At 55.0% G+C, this 15,697-nt stretch overlaps 1 protein-coding gene across 1 annotated transcript; it reads right to left on the minus strand.

Annotated features, from left to right (window-relative positions):
• Positions 1 to 5,697: 5,697 nt before the first annotated feature.
• Positions 5,698 to 15,402, minus strand: LOC140192824 (transient receptor potential cation channel subfamily V member 5-like; the record flags this gene model as incomplete). Its single annotated transcript, XM_072250312.1, has 7 exons — positions 5,698 to 5,784; positions 6,285 to 6,497; positions 7,602 to 7,748; positions 14,025 to 14,197; positions 14,587 to 14,685; positions 15,087 to 15,227; positions 15,317 to 15,402. Coding segments are annotated over 7 exons (946 nt in total), but the record flags the coding sequence as incomplete, so codon positions are not given.
• Between the last annotated feature and the right edge of the window lie 295 nt (positions 15,403 to 15,697).

Raw genomic sequence — 15,697 nt, forward strand, 5'->3', positions numbered from 1 at the left:
GGGGAGAGGGGTCACTGAGGGACGGTGTGAGGGAGATGGATTAACGTCAGTGGGGATACAGTCAGTGACACAGGACGCTGGGGGAGAGGGGTCACTGAGGGACGGTGTGAGGGAGAGGGATTAACGTCAGTGGGGATACAGTCAGTGACAGGACGCTGGGGGAGAGGGGTCACTGAGGGACGGTGTGAGAGAGAGGGATTAACGTCAGTGGGGATACAGTCAGTTACACAGGACGCTGGGGGAGAGGGGTCACTGAGGGACGGTGTGAGGGAGATGGATTAACGTCAGTGGGGACACAGTCAGTGACACAGGACGCTGGGGGAGAGGGGTCACTGAGGGACGGTGTGAGGGAGAGGGATTAACGTCAGTGGGGACACAGTCAGTGACACAGTGTCCTGGGGGAGAGGGGTCACTGAGGGACGGCGTGAGGGAGAGGGATTAATGTCAGTGGGGACACAGTCAGTGACAGGATGCTGGGGGAGAGGGGTCACTGAGGGACGGCGTGAGGGAGATGGATTAACGTCAGTGGGGACACAGTCAGTGACACAGGATGCTGGGGGAGAGGGGTCACTGAGGGACGGTGTGAGGGAGAGGGATTAACATCAGTGGGGACACAGTCAGTGACACAGGACGCTGGGGGAGAGGGGTCACTGAGGGACGGTGTGAGGGAGAGGGATTAACGTCAGTGGGGACACAGTCAGTGACACAGTGTCCTGGGGGAGAGGGGTCACTGAGGGACGGCGTGAGGGAGAGGGATTAACGTCAGTGGGGACACAGTCAGTGACAGGATGCTGGGGGAGAGGGGTCACTGAGGGACGGTGTGAGGGAGATGGATTAACGTCAGTGGGGACACAGTCAGTGACACAGGACGCTGGGGGAGAGGGGTCACTGAGGGACGGTGTGAGGGAGAGGGATTAACATCAGTGGGGACACAGTCAGTGACACAGGACGCTGGGGGAGAGGGGTCACTGAGGGACGGTGTGAGAGAGAGGGATTAACGTCAGTGGGGACACAGTCAGTGACACAGGACGCTGGGGGAGAGGGGTCACTGAGGGACGGTGTGAGGGAGATGGATTAACGTCAGTGGGGACACAGTCAGTGACACAGGACGCAGTGTCCTGGGGGAGAGGGGTCACTGAGGGACGGTGTGAGGGAGATGGATTAACGTCAGTGGGGATATAGTCAGTGACACAGTATCCTGGGGGAGAGGGGACACTGAGGGACGGTGTGAGGGAGAGGGATTAACGTCAGTGGGGATACAGTCAGTGACACAGGACGCTGGGGGAGAGGGGTCACTGAGGGACGGTGTGAGGGAGATGGATTAACGTCAGTGGGGATACAGTCAGTGACACAGGACGCTGGGGGAGAGGGGTCACTGAGGGACGGTGTGAGGGAGAGGGATTAACGTCAGTGGGGATACAGTCAGTGACAGGACGCTGGGGGAGAGGGGTCACTGAGGGACGGTGTGAGAGAGAGGGATTAACGTCAGTGGGGATACAGTCAGTTACACAGGACGCTGGGGGAGAGGGGTCACTGAGGGACGGTGTGAGGGAGATGGATTAACGTCAGTGGGGACACAGTCAGTGACACAGGACGCTGGGGGAGAGGGGTCACTGAGGGACGGTGTGAGGGAGAGGGATTAACGTCAGTGGGGACACAGTCAGTGACACAGTGTCCTGGGGGAGAGGGGTCACTGAGGGACGGCGTGAGGGAGAGGGATTAATGTCAGTGGGGACACAGTCAGTGACAGGATGCTGGGGGAGAGGGGTCACTGAGGGACGGCGTGAGGGAGATGGATTAACGTCAGTGGGGACACAGTCAGTGACACAGGATGCTGGGGGAGAGGGGTCACTGAGGGACGGTGTGAGGGAGAGGGATTAACGTCAGTGGGGACACAGTCAGTGACACAGTGTCCTGGGGGAGAGGGGTCACTGAGGGACGGCGTGAGGGAGAGGGATTAATGTCAGTGGGGACACAGTCAGTGACAGGATGCTGGGGGAGAGGGGTCACTGAGGGACGGCGTGAGGGAGATGGATTAACGTCAGTGGGGACACAGTCAGTGACACAGGATGCTGGGGGAGAGGGGTCACTGAGGGACGGTGTGAGGGAGAGGGATTAACATCAGTGGGGACACAGTCAGTGACACAGGACGCTGGGGGAGAGGGGTCACTGAGGGACGGTGTGAGGGAGAGGGATTAACATCAGTGGGGACACAGTCAGTGACACAGGACGCTGGGGGAGAGGGGTCACTGAGGGACGGTGTGAGAGAGAGGGATTAACGTCAGTGGGGACACAGTCAGTGACACAGGACGCTGGGGGAGAGGGGTCACTGAGGGACGGTGTGAGGGAGAGGGATTAACGTCAGTGGGGATACAGTCAGTGACACAGGACGCTGGGGGAGAGGGGTCACTGAGGGACGGTGTGAGGGAGATGGATTAACGTCAGTGGGGATATAGTCAGTGACACAGTATCCTGGGGGAGAGGGGACACTGAGGGACGGTGTGAGGGAGAGGGATTAACGTCAGTGGGGATACAGTCAGTGACACAGGACGCTGGGGGAGAGGGGTCACTGAGGGACGGTGTGAGGGAGAGGGATTAATGTCAGTGGGGATACAGTCAGTGACAGGACACTGGGGGAGAGGGGTCACTGAGGGACGGTGAGAGGGAGAGGGATTAACGTCAGTGGGGATACAGTCAGTGACACAGGACGCTGGGGGAGAGGGGTCACTGAGGGACGGTGTGAGGGAGAGGGATTAACATCAGTGGGGACACAGTCAGTGACAGGATGCTGGGGGAGAGGGGTCACTGAGGGACGGTGTGAGGGAGAGGGATTAACGTCAGTGGGGATACAGTCAGTGACAGAGGACGCTGGGGGAGAGGGGTCACTGAGGGACGGTGTGAGGGAGATGGATTAACGTCAGTGGGGATATAGTCAGTGACACAGTATCCTGGGGGAGAGGGGACACTGAGGGACGGTGTGAGGGAGAGGGATTAACGTCAGTGGGGATACAGTCAGTGACACAGGACGCTGGGGGAGAGGGGTCACTGAGGGATGGTGTGAGGGAGATGGATTAACGTCAGTGGGGATACAGTCAGTGACACAGGACGCTGGGGGAGAGGGGTCACTGAGGGACGGTGTGAGGGAGAGGGATTAACGTCAGTGGGGATACAGTCAGTGACAGGACGCTGGGGGAGAGGGGTCACTGAGGGACTGTGTGAGAGAGAGGGATTAACGTCAGTGGGGATACAGTCAGTTACACAGGACGCTGGGGGACAGGGGTCACTGAGGGACGGTGTGAGGGAGATGGATTAACGTCAGTGGGGACACAGTCAGTGACACAGGACGCTGGGGGAGAGTGGTCACTGAGGGACGGTGTGAGGGAGAGGGATTAACGTCAGTGGGGACACAGTCAGTGACACAGTGTCCTGGGGGAGAGGGGTCACTGAGGGACGGCATGAGGGAGAGGAATTAATGTCAGTGGGGACACAGTCAGTGACAGGATGCTGGGGGAGAGGGGTCACTGAGGGACGGTGTGAGGGAGATGGATTAACGTCAGTGGGGACACAGTCAGTGACACAGGATGCTGGGGGAGAGGGGTCACTGAGGGACGGTGTGAGGGAGAGGGATTAACATCAGTGGGGACACAGTCAGTGACACAGGACGCTGGGGGAGAGGGGTCACTGAGGGACGGTGTGAGGGAGAGGGATTAACATCAGTGGGGACACAGTCAGTGACACAGGACGCTGGGGGAGAGGGGTCACTGAGGGACGGTGTGAGAGAGAGGGATTAACGTCAGTGGGGACACAGTCAGTGACACAGGACGCTGGGGGAGAGGGGTCACTGAGGGACGGTGTGAGGGAGAGGGATTAACGTCAGTGGGGATACAGTGACACAGGACGCTGAGGGAGAGGGGTCACTGAGGTACGGTGTGAGGGAGCTGGATTAACGTCAGTGGGGATACAGTCAGTGACGCAGGACGCTGGGGGAGAGGGGTCACTGAGGGACGGTGTGAGGGAGAGGGATTAACGTCAGTGGGGATACAGTCAGTGACAGGACGCTGGGGGAGAGGGGTCACTGAGGGACGGTGAGAGGGAGAGGGATTAACATTAGTGGGGATACAGTCAGTGACAGGACGCTGGGGGAGAGGGGTCACTGAGGGACGGTGTGAGAGAGAGGGATTAATGTCAGTGGGGATACAGTCAGTGACAGGACGCTGGGGGAGAGGGGTCACTGAGGGACGGTGAGAGGGAGAGGGATTAACGTCAGTGGGGATACAGTCAGTGACACAGGACACTGGGGGAGAGGGGTCACCGAGGGACGGTGTGAGGGAGAGGGATTAACATCAGTGGGGACACAGTCAGTGACAGGATGCTGGGGGAGAGGGGTCACTGAGGGACGGTGTGAGGGACAGGGATTAACGTCAGTGGGGATACAGTCAGTGACACAGGACGCTGGGGGAGAGGGGTCACTGAGGGACGGTGTGAGGGAGATGGATTAACGTCAGTGGGGATACAGTCAGTGACACAGGACGCTGGGGGAGAGGGGTCACTGAGGGACGGTGTGAGGGAGATGGATTAACGTCAGTGGGGATACAGTCAGTGACACAGGACGCTGGGGGAGAGGGGTCACTGAGGGACGGTGTGAGGGAGAGGGATTAACGTCAGTGGGGATACAGTCAGTGACAGGACGCTGGGGGAGAGGGGTCACTGAGGGACGGTGTGAGAGAGAGGGATTAACGTCAGTGGGGATACAGTCAGTTACACAGGACGCTGGGGGAGAGGGGTCACTGAGGGACGGTGTGAGGGAGATGGATTAACGTCAGTGGGGACACAGTCAGTGACACAGGACGCTGGGGGAGAGGGGTCACTGAGGGACGGTGTGAGGGAGAGGGATTAACGTCAGTGGGGACACAGTCAGTGACACAGTGTCCTGGGGGAGAGGGGTCACTGAGGGACGGCGTGAGGGAGAGGGATTAATGTCAGTGGGGACACAGTCAGTGACAGGATGCTGGGGGAGAGGGGTCACTGAGGGACGGCGTGAGGGAGATGGATTAACGTCAGTGGGGACACAGTCAGTGACACAGGATGCTGGGGGAGAGGGGTCACTGAGGGACGGTGTGAGGGAGAGGGATTAACATCAGTGGGGACACAGTCAGTGACACAGGACGCTGGGGGAGAGGGGTCACTGAGGGACGGTGTGAGGGAGAGGGATTAACGTCAGTGGGGACACAGTCAGTGACACAGTGTCCTGGGGGAGAGGGGTCACTGAGGGACGGCGTGAGGGAGAGGGATTAACGTCAGTGGGGACACAGTCAGTGACAGGATGCTGGGGGAGAGGGGTCACTGAGGGACGGTGTGAGGGAGATGGATTAACGTCAGTGGGGACACAGTCAGTGACACAGGACGCTGGGGGAGAGGGGTCACTGAGGGACGGTGTGAGGGAGAGGGATTAACATCAGTGGGGACACAGTCAGTGACACAGGACGCTGGGGGAGAGGGGTCACTGAGGGACGGTGTGAGAGAGAGGGATTAACGTCAGTGGGGACACAGTCAGTGACACAGGACGCTGGGGGAGAGGGGTCACTGAGGGACGGTGTGAGGGAGATGGATTAACGTCAGTGGGGACACAGTCAGTGACACAGGACGCAGTGTCCTGGGGGAGAGGGTTCACTGAGAGACGGCGTGAGCAGTCGTTACCTCTAGAAACAGCGTTACGATGGCACCCATGACACTAATCACCTCTCCCACCAGCCGGATCTGATCACCTGCCCCGCTGTACGCTTCCTGTGGATCGCAGAACGTCAGTGGTCAGAGCAGAGGCGACAGATCTCGTCTCCCATCGAGATCGGTTCCGTAACGAACGGGGTCGGCTCTTCACTCTCGCTCACACCCTCGTAAACCTCTGACCAGCCTCGACGCCTCTGCACGTGCACAGACACGCTCTCACACACACATACACACACACAAATGCAACAAAGACACACTCAGGAAAGTCAGAATGTGACAGATTGACACATATTTACACACTCAGTGAAACACACACACAAAACAGAGATATGCTCGCAATCATACAGAATCCCACACTGACACAAATTCACACGCACACACTCACACTCACAGACACACACTCACACACAGACAGTGTCTCACACTCTGACACACATTCACACACAGACAGTGTCTCACACTCTGACATACACTCACACACACACACTCACACACAGTGTCTCACACTCTGACTCACACTCACACTCACAGACACACACAAGGTGAGGTGCTTCGACCTGCAGCGTTCTCTGCACGAAGATGGTGGTGTCCCTGGGGTCGGTGACATTGCTGGTGCGCGGTTTCAGCGGACGGTAGACGCAGCAGAGGGTGAAGGTGATGATGTAAACAAGATAGAGCAGGGTAAGCATCCGGAAGTAGAATTTGCCGTAGCGGTTCCACTTGAGGGAGATCAGCTGTTTGAGGGGAGGCAGTTCGAGAATGGAGAGAGCCTGGGGTAGGGGAGACAGGAATAGCGTCAGCCCGATAGGTAGGGGCACAGAGTATTCAACGAGACAGCACGGAGTTCCCCTCCCAGACATCCAAATCCCAGATTAACCCGAGCTGAATTATCAGACAATGCACAACGTTTGCATTCACACCCACCATCCACATTCCCAATGGGAAACCGTCCATTCCCATACACTCCCAGTGGGAGCCCACCCCTTCCCATTCACTCCCACCGTCCACACTCCCAGTGGGACCCCACCCTTTCCCATTCACTCCAACTGTCCATACTCCCAATGGGACCCCACCCTTTCCCATTCACTCCAACTGTCCATACTCCAAATGGGACCCCACCCTTTCCCATTCGCTCCCACTGTCCACACTCCCAATGGGAGCCCACCCTTTCCCATTCACTCCCACCGTCCACACTCCCAATGGGACCCACAGACCCCACCCCTTCCCATTCACTCCCACTGTCCACACTCCCAATGGGAGCCCACCCTTTCCCATTCACTCCCACCGTCCACACTCCCAATGGGACCCACAGACCCCACCCCTTCCCATTCACTCCCACTGTCCACACTCCCAATGGGAGCCCACCCTTTCCCATTCACTCTCACCATCCACACTCCCATTGGGACCCACCCCTTCCCATTCACTCCAACTGTCCATACTCCCAATGGGACCCACCCCTTCCCATTCACTCTCACCATCCACACTCCCAATGGGACCCACCCCTTCCCATTCACTCCCACCATCCACACTCCCAATGGGACCCACGGACCCCACCCCTTCCCATTCACTCCCACTGTCCACACTCCCAATGAGACCCACCCCTTCCCATTCACTCCCACTGTCCACACTCCCAATGGGACCCACCCCTTCCCATTCACTCCCACTGTCCACACTCCCATTGGGACCCACCCCTTCCCATTCACTCCCACTGTCCACACTCCCAATGGGACCCACCCCTTCCCATTCACCCCCACCGTCTACACTCCCAATGGGACCTTACCCATTCCCATTCCCTCCCATTACCCAGACTCCCAATGGGATCCCACCCTTTCTCATTCATTCCCACTCGTACAGTCATCGTCTGTGCACCACACCTCGGTTCTCTTGCTGGCCACGACCAGCTCCAGGACGGAGTTGTCCTCGCCCCAGGAGTCGATCTCGGACAGATTGTAGAGGCAATTGGTGACCGGCCCGAATGTCCACTGCGCCACCCTCTTCTTGTTCATCAGGTGCTGGAACATCTGCGTGCGGGAGCCGAGATCGGTGGGTCAGTTCCCGTGGTCAGATGCAGGCTGGGCCCTGACTTCCAGCAACAGGGTGGCAGACAATCTGCATTGTGGCCACAACCCTCCCTGTGTCACGTACCCCGTGACGGGGATAAAGAACCAGCAGAAATACAAACCAATTTGGAGTCTGGTATTGCTATAAACTACTAATATTTATTAGTAACTATGCAATACAGTAATATCAGTGTAAATAAGTCACACAGGTTAGCAATGATAATATATAAAAGTGAGTGTGGAATATATATGTATGAAAAAACAAGCTTCTTCAAGTCTAGGGGTAAAAAGATACAGTCTTACGATGTTGAGTGCGGTTCAGTTCAGTTCAGTTCGTGGTATTCAGTTGAGTAGTGATGGAGAGAGTGAGTTGAGTCTTCAGGTGAGCTGGTGCTGTCGATCTTCTCCTCGTCCTCCGAAATCCTTCACAGGTCACCGACTGTGACATTAACCAGGGGGACCGGTTTTCCTGTGGTGGAGTTATCACCCCGGCGAGGGTGGACACATAGACAACTCCCCACCAGTCAACCCCTTCTCCTTCACTGGAAGAGCAATTGGATCGATCCTCCAAAACCCACTCTCTCTGCGGGCACAACGATGCTCATTCAGTGTCCAGATCATGTGTCCTGAGCTCAGTATCGTCTGACCTCCCATTTATTTCCCCGTACTGAGCATCGCCTGTCATTCGATGAGTCCCTCCTCCCTTTGTCTGTGAAGAGGTGAACAAGCGGGCAACAAGTCCTTGAAAGTCACGTCAACAGCCTGCCGAAAATCATAACATCGAGCGTCCATTAAATAACGCCGCCTTCGGTCACCATAGCAACCTTTGAGCTGCTGGGTGCTGTCTCCAACCCCAAACGCAGTAAAAATCCAAAGTTACTTCCAATGCCTTAAAGTGACAGTCCAACTGTTAATCTTCGTCTCTCTCTTTTCAAAAGCAACATATCGGTGGTAAATAACTCCTTCTCTCTCTCCTTTCCAAACAAACCATCAATGATAAATGTCTCTCTCCATCTCTCTTCAATCAGTTAATAGGGGGCACTCCTGGATCCCCTCACACCCATCACTGAGCACGTCGGCGAGGGTCAACGACTCCGCAAGGGATTGTCCCTCACTGAGGTCCCCCGCCACCCGGGACGCGCACTCTTCTCATTGCTACCATCGGGGAGGAGAGGCCGGATGCTGAAGGCGCCCGCTCAGTGACTGAGGGACAGCATCTTCTCCTCTGTGCGACGGGATCCTGAATTATCCCCGTGAACTTTGAAAAGAGAGAGAGAGAGACACTGTGTCCAACACAGACACCTTGTTATTAAGAGAGGGGAGAGGCGAAGACTTCTTGGAGACGGTGTTACGGTTTCTCTGCAGCGTGTTTACACTTCTGCAAGGACACTGCCAGCTTCTGAGTTCCTACAGAGAGAGAGGAGGGAGGACAGCTGGTGCTCATCGCAACGGTATTTAAACTGGCGTGGTTGCTTGTTTCACAGAAGGACACGCAGACGTACAAGGGTGTGATGAAGTTCCCACTACCTTGTCCCGGTGCCCACGAGTGTGGGACTGAAGATCGATTCCGAGGGGTCGATCTGTGATTGTTAGTGCGTGAAAGAGCGACCCTGTGGGTCTAACCCTCGCCTGGGTTGGTAGACTATCACTCGGAGATGGTGCTCTTAAGTCGGTCAAGTCTGGCTAACATGGAAGTTTCGGAGGACGACGGGAAGAATCGATGGCGTCAGGTCAGCTGAAGAACAAAACACCTTCATCACTCTCTCCATCACTGCTCAACTCAATACCACAAACTCAACTGAACTTTACCCACCACCGTAAGACTGTACCCATTTACCCCTTGACTTGAAGAAGCTTGGTTTTTATATTTCCACACTTAACTAATTATTATACTTTATACTTTATTGTCGCCAAACAATTGGTACTAGAACATACAATCATCACAACGATATTTGATTCTGCACTTCCCACTCGCTGGATTACAAAATATTAAATATTAAGAATATTAAATATAGGTTAAAAAATTAGTAAATATTAAAATTTTAAATTATAGATCATAAACAGAAAATAGAAAAATGGAAAGTAAGGTAGTGCAAAAAAACCGAGAGGCAGGTCCGGATATTTGGAGGGTACGGCCCAGATCCGGGTCAGGATCCGTTCAGCAGTCTTATCACAGTCGGAGAGAAGCTGTTCCCAAATCTGGCCGTACGAGTCTTCAAGCTCCTGAGCCTTCTCCCGGAGAGAAGAGGGACGAAAAGTGTGTTGGCTGGGTGGGTTGTGTCCTTAATTATCCGGGCAGCACTGCTCCGACAGCGTGCGGTGTAAAGTGAGTCCACGGATGGAAGATTGGTTTGTGTGATGTGCTGGGCCGTGTTCACAATCTTCTGCAGCTTCTTCTGGTCTTGGACAGGACAACTTCCATACCAGGTTGTGATGCACCCTAGGAGAATGCTTTGTACGGTGCGTCTATAAAAATTAGTGAGGGTTTTAGGGGACAGGCCAAATTTCTTTAGTTTTTTCAGGAAGTAAAGGCGCTGGTGGGCCTTCTTGGCAGTGAACTCTGCTTGGTTGGACCAAGTCAGGTCATTTGTGATATTGACCCCGAGGAACTTAAAGCTTTTGACCTGTTCCACTTGCGCACCACCGATGTAAATTGGGTCGTGCGGTCCGCTACTCCTTCTGAAGTCAACAACCAATTCCTTCGTCTTGCTGACGTTGAGGGACAGGTTATTGTCTTCGCACCGTGCCACCATTGCTAACCTGTTTGATATATCTGAATTTTATTACTGTATTGCGCAGTTACTAATAAACGAGTGTTAGTTAATAGCAACACCAGACTTCAAGGTGCGTTCTATTTCTGCTGGTTCTTTAACCCGTCACGGGGTACGTGACATCTGCCATCAGATCTCTGAATGGACATTGGTGCCATGAATGCTGGTTGGCTTTTACTCAATCACATAACCGTTGTAACTCACTCCATTGGGAGCTTGTGGACATTTGGCCCTGTCGCCAAAGACCCTCGTGAATTTCTGCAGAAGCTTGGCAGGCAGACCTCTGGCAGTTATATCCTTCCTCAAGTACGGAGACCAGAACTGCACGCCGTTCTCCAGGTGCGGCCTCACCAGTACCCTGTGTATTTGCAGCATAGCCTCCCTGCTCTTATAGTCTATAGTCACAGAGAACTATTGGCGCGTGGCCAAGTGGTTAAGGCATTCGTCTAGTGATCTGAAGGAGAGGAGACGATGGCGGCGTGACACAGCTCGCGGCGGCCACTCCAGTGAACGATATCTGTTACAGAAACATAGAAAAAAAATAGGTGCAGGAGTAGGCCATTCGGCCCTTCGAGCCTGCACCGCCATTTATTATGATCATGGCTGATCATCCAACTCAGAACCCCGCCCCAGCCTTCCCTCCATACCCCCTGACCCCCGTAGCCACAAGGGCCATATCTAACTCCCTCTTAAATATAGCCAATGTACTGGCCTCAACTGCTTCCTGTGGCAGAGAATTCCACAGATTCACCACTCTCTGAGTGAAGAAGTTTTTCCTCATCTCAGTCCTAAAAGGCTTCCCCTTTATCCTCAAACTGTGACCCCTCGTTCTGGACTTCCCCAACATGGGGAACAATCTTCCTGCATCTAGCCTGTCCGATCCCTTTAGGATTTTATACGTTTCAATCAGATCCCCCCTCAATCTTCTAAATTCCAACGAGTACAAGCCCAGTTCATCTAGTCTTTCTTCATATGAAAGTCCTGCCATCCCAGGAATCAATCTGGTGAACCTTCTTTGTACTCCCTCTATGTCAAGTAGGGGCCGTGCACAATCCTGATTTGATGGAGAGGGACGTGAGAGTACGGAGGAACATCTGGAGAAACTTCTGAAATGTCTGCTTCGCTGCCGCTGCTACTGTGCGATCCGGAATCTCCGGAGGGGAAGGCCCCGAGTCCTCGGCTTTGCTTGTTGCTCGGCGGCCGGGGCAGGGTCGAAGCGCTCGGCAGAGGGTGATGCTCGGTGCTTGGAGGGCTGGTCGGAGGCTCGAAGTTTTTGGACGGACCAGAGTCAGCTGCGGTCGGGAGCTTCCAACGCATCGGCAAGTTGGCGGGGCTTGGAGGTTCATGGCAGGCAGAGTTCCTCCCTTCTGCCGTCTACGTGGGATGATGAGTCTATCGGGACTTTGAGACTTCTTTTTTACCGTGCCCATGGTCTGCTCTTTATCAAATTACGGTATTGCTTTGCACTGTTGTAACTATATGTTATAATTACGTGGTTTTTGTCAGTTTTAGCCTTGGTCTGTCCCGTGTTTCTGTGATATCACACCGGAGGAACGTTGTATCATTTTTTAATGCATGCATTTCTAAATGACAATAGATGAGGACTGAGTGTCCTCATAATCCGAACTAATCTGAAGGTCGTGAGTTGGAGCCCCAGTCGAGGCAGCGTGTTGTGTCCTTGAGCGAGGCACTTAACCACACATTGCTCTGCGACAACACTGGTGCCAAGCTGTATGGGTCCTAGTGCCCCTCCCTTGTTCAACATCGGTGGTGTGGAGAGGGGAGACTTTCAGCATGGGCAACTGCCCGTCTCCCATACAACTTTGCCCAGATCCAGCGCCCTGGAAACCTTCCAAGGCGCAAATCCATGGTCTCACGAGACTAACAGGTGACTATAAAGAAGACTACAACACAGAAACAGACCCTTCTCGGCTGATGGCACAATGACATCAGCGCTGGGCCCGGGAGCAGAGGTTCCCGGGTTCGAAACCAGTCGGGGCCGCTCGCGAGTACGCTTTCCATCCGTACCGGGTTGAGTGTCGAGATGGCAACTCGACCTCGTAAAATGAAGGGAAAAATACTGCGAAATGTCTGTGTGTGAGGAGTGGCGCGCCACACAGTCTCTCTCTCATTCTGCGCCTTGTAAAAAGCCATGAAAAAGACATCATCATGGACGCACACGCAGACGCACACGCCAAAGAAAAACAGGCCCTTCAGCCCATCTACTCTATGCTGAACCAGTAATATGCTAAGTCCTATCTACTTGCGCCTGGACAATACTCCACCCATCCACGAACCTGTTCTATCTTCCCTTGGCCGTCGAAATCGAGCTCGCGTCCACCCCTTGTGCTGGAAGCTCGTTCCGCACACTCACCACCTTCTGAGTGAAGAAGTTTCTGCTCCGTGTTTCCCCTTAAACTTCTCACCTTTCACCCTTAACCCATGACCTCTGGTTGTCATCCCACTCAACTTCAGTGGAGAAAGTCTGCTTGCATTTACCCTCTCTATACACCTCATGATTTTGTGTGTGTGTGTGTGTATATACAGGCATCCGTTAGTCACGTGAGACCATGGATTTGTGCCTTGGAAGGTTTCCAGGGTGCAGGGCCTGGGCGAGGGTTGTATGGAAGACCGGCAGTTGCCCGTGCTGCAAGTCTCCTCTCTCTCCACGCCACCGATGTTGTCCGAGGGAAGGACATTAGGACCCATACAGCTTGGCACCGGTGTCGTCGCAGAGCAATGTGTGGTTAAGTGCCTCGCTCAAGGACACAACATGCTGCCTCAGCTGAGGCTCCAACCAGCGACCTTCAGATCACTAGACGGACGCCTTAACCGCTTGGCCACGCGCCAACAGTAAATTTTGCATACCTCTATCAAATCTCCTCTCCGTCTGCTATATTCAAGGGAATAAAATTCTAACCTCTTCAACCTTTCCTTAGAACGCAGGTCCTCCAGTCCCAGCGAGATCCTCGTAAATTCTCTCTGCACTCTTTCAACCTTGTTTACATCCTTCCTGCAGGTAGGTGACCAGAACTGCGCACGATACTCCAAATTAGGCCTCACCAACGTCTGATACAAGCTCATCATGACGTCCCATCTCCTGTACTCAATACTTTGACTTACGACGGCCAGTGTACCAAAAGCTTTCTTTATGGGCCTATCTACCTGTGACACCACTTTCAATGGATTATGGACCTGTATTCCCAGACCCTGTTGTTCTACCGCGCTCCTTGGTGCCCGCCCGTTCACTGTGTAAAACCTACCCTGGTTGGTCCTGCCAAAGTACAACACATCACTCTTGTCTGCACTAAACTCCATCTGCCATTGTCTGGCCCATTTTTCCAGCTGCTCCAGGTCCCTCTCCAAGCTCTGACAGTCTTCCCCGCCGTCCGCTGCGTGCACTCTCTCTCTCTCACACACATGCTCACACAGCCCTAGCGCCTGACCGCCACAGGAGACGCCTCACCACAACGTTGCCCTCAACGGCGGCCAGTTTGATGGGCGTGAGCCCCTCATGGTTGGGGAGCTGGCTGGCCCTCAGCGAGGCGTCCGGCTCCTCGAGGCCCTCGATAAGGTCGTACACCTGGCAGGCGATGGTCTTGTTGGGTTGCAGGGCGAGGATGTGCAAGGCGGTGTTGCCTGAACAGGGAGGACGGTGTGAGAGGACCTTACAACACACACCTACAGACTGGTAAACCCCATCCCAACCCATTACAACAGCCCTTAACTTCAATTCTTAGAGGGGTACCATGGCATGTTGCTCTCTCCCACCATCCGCACTCCCAATGGACCCCAACCCTTCCCATTCACTCCCACCCTCCACACTCCCAATAGGACCCCACCCCTTCCCATTCACTCCCACCCTCCACACTCCCAATGGACCCCACCCCTTCCCATTCACTCCCACCCTCCACACTCCCAATGGACCCCACCCCTTCCCATTCACTCTCACCATCCACACTCCCAATGGGACCCACCCCTCCCCATTCCCTTGGCCCACCGCACTCTCGGTGAAACGCCAGACCTACCCATGGAGTCCACGGCCCTGATGTCAGCCCCGCTCTCGACAACCAGATGGATGATCTCCGCGTTCCCAGTGCACGCGGCGAAGGAGAGGACATGTTCCCCTGGAGAGAGGGTGGGGCGGGGGAGGACGGGGTGCTGGTGAGTGGCAAGGAAACACTGTCCCAAATCTTGGACTGAACCCATTGATCTGATTCTCTCTTCCCTACCCTCCATCTGTCCCTCGCTCCTTTCCCTCCATTCACACTCCCCCTCCCTCCCCGTCTCCGTTCACTCTCTCCCTCCCCGTCTCCGTTCTCTCTCCCCCTCCCTCCCCATCTCCATTCACTCTCCCCTCCCTGTCTCCGTTCACTCGCCCCTCCCCGTCTCCATTCTCTCTCCTCCTCCCTCCCCATCTCCGTTCTCTCTCCTCCTCCTTCCCCATCTCCGTTCACCCTCCTCCCCGCACCCCCCCCATCTCTCCCTCACCCCCCCCCCCCGCCGCCCCTTCGCCCTCCGCCCTCACCGAAGTACAGCAGGTTGTGGGAACCCCGGGTGAAGTAGCTCCCGGTGGCTCGGGCCTCCCGAACGTCCGCGCCGCGGGACAGCAGCTCGCGGACCAGCCGGACGTCCTGGTTCACCACCGCGATGTGCAGCGCCGTCTGCCCTGGAGGCGGGAGGGCGGAGAGAGCGAGTCAGGGTGGGACGGGAGGAGGATCGGAGGGGGTGGGGGGGGGGGGTCGAACTTCTCCTCACCGGAGATCGGCGTGCAAGTGCCTTCGGCGTAAATACACGGCTCGGGCGCCGAAAGCTTTCGCACCGTGCCGGGGTAATTTTGTGTACTGCCGTCGCGGAAAGGCAGATTTCACGGCACGTGTGAGAGATGGTAAACCTGATTCTGATCTGAGACTCTGTTGTGGACTGAGGGTGGGGAGGGGGCCGGGAGAAGGGGGAATCGTGGTTGGGAAAAGGGGAGGGGAGAGGGGAGGGAGCAGGAAGCACCAGAGAGACATTCTGTCGTGATCAATAAACCAATTGTTCGTATTTCTGTTTTTGCATGTTTCTTTAATCTATTCAATATGCATAATTGATTTACTGGTTTATTTATTATTATTATTATTTTTATCTTATTTATTC

The sequence above is a fragment of the Mobula birostris genome, unplaced genomic scaffold (assembly GCF_030028105.1).
Source record: "Mobula birostris isolate sMobBir1 unplaced genomic scaffold, sMobBir1.hap1 scaffold_2758, whole genome shotgun sequence".
In the NCBI taxonomy this organism is placed as follows: Eukaryota; Metazoa; Chordata; class Chondrichthyes; order Myliobatiformes; family Myliobatidae; genus Mobula; species Mobula birostris.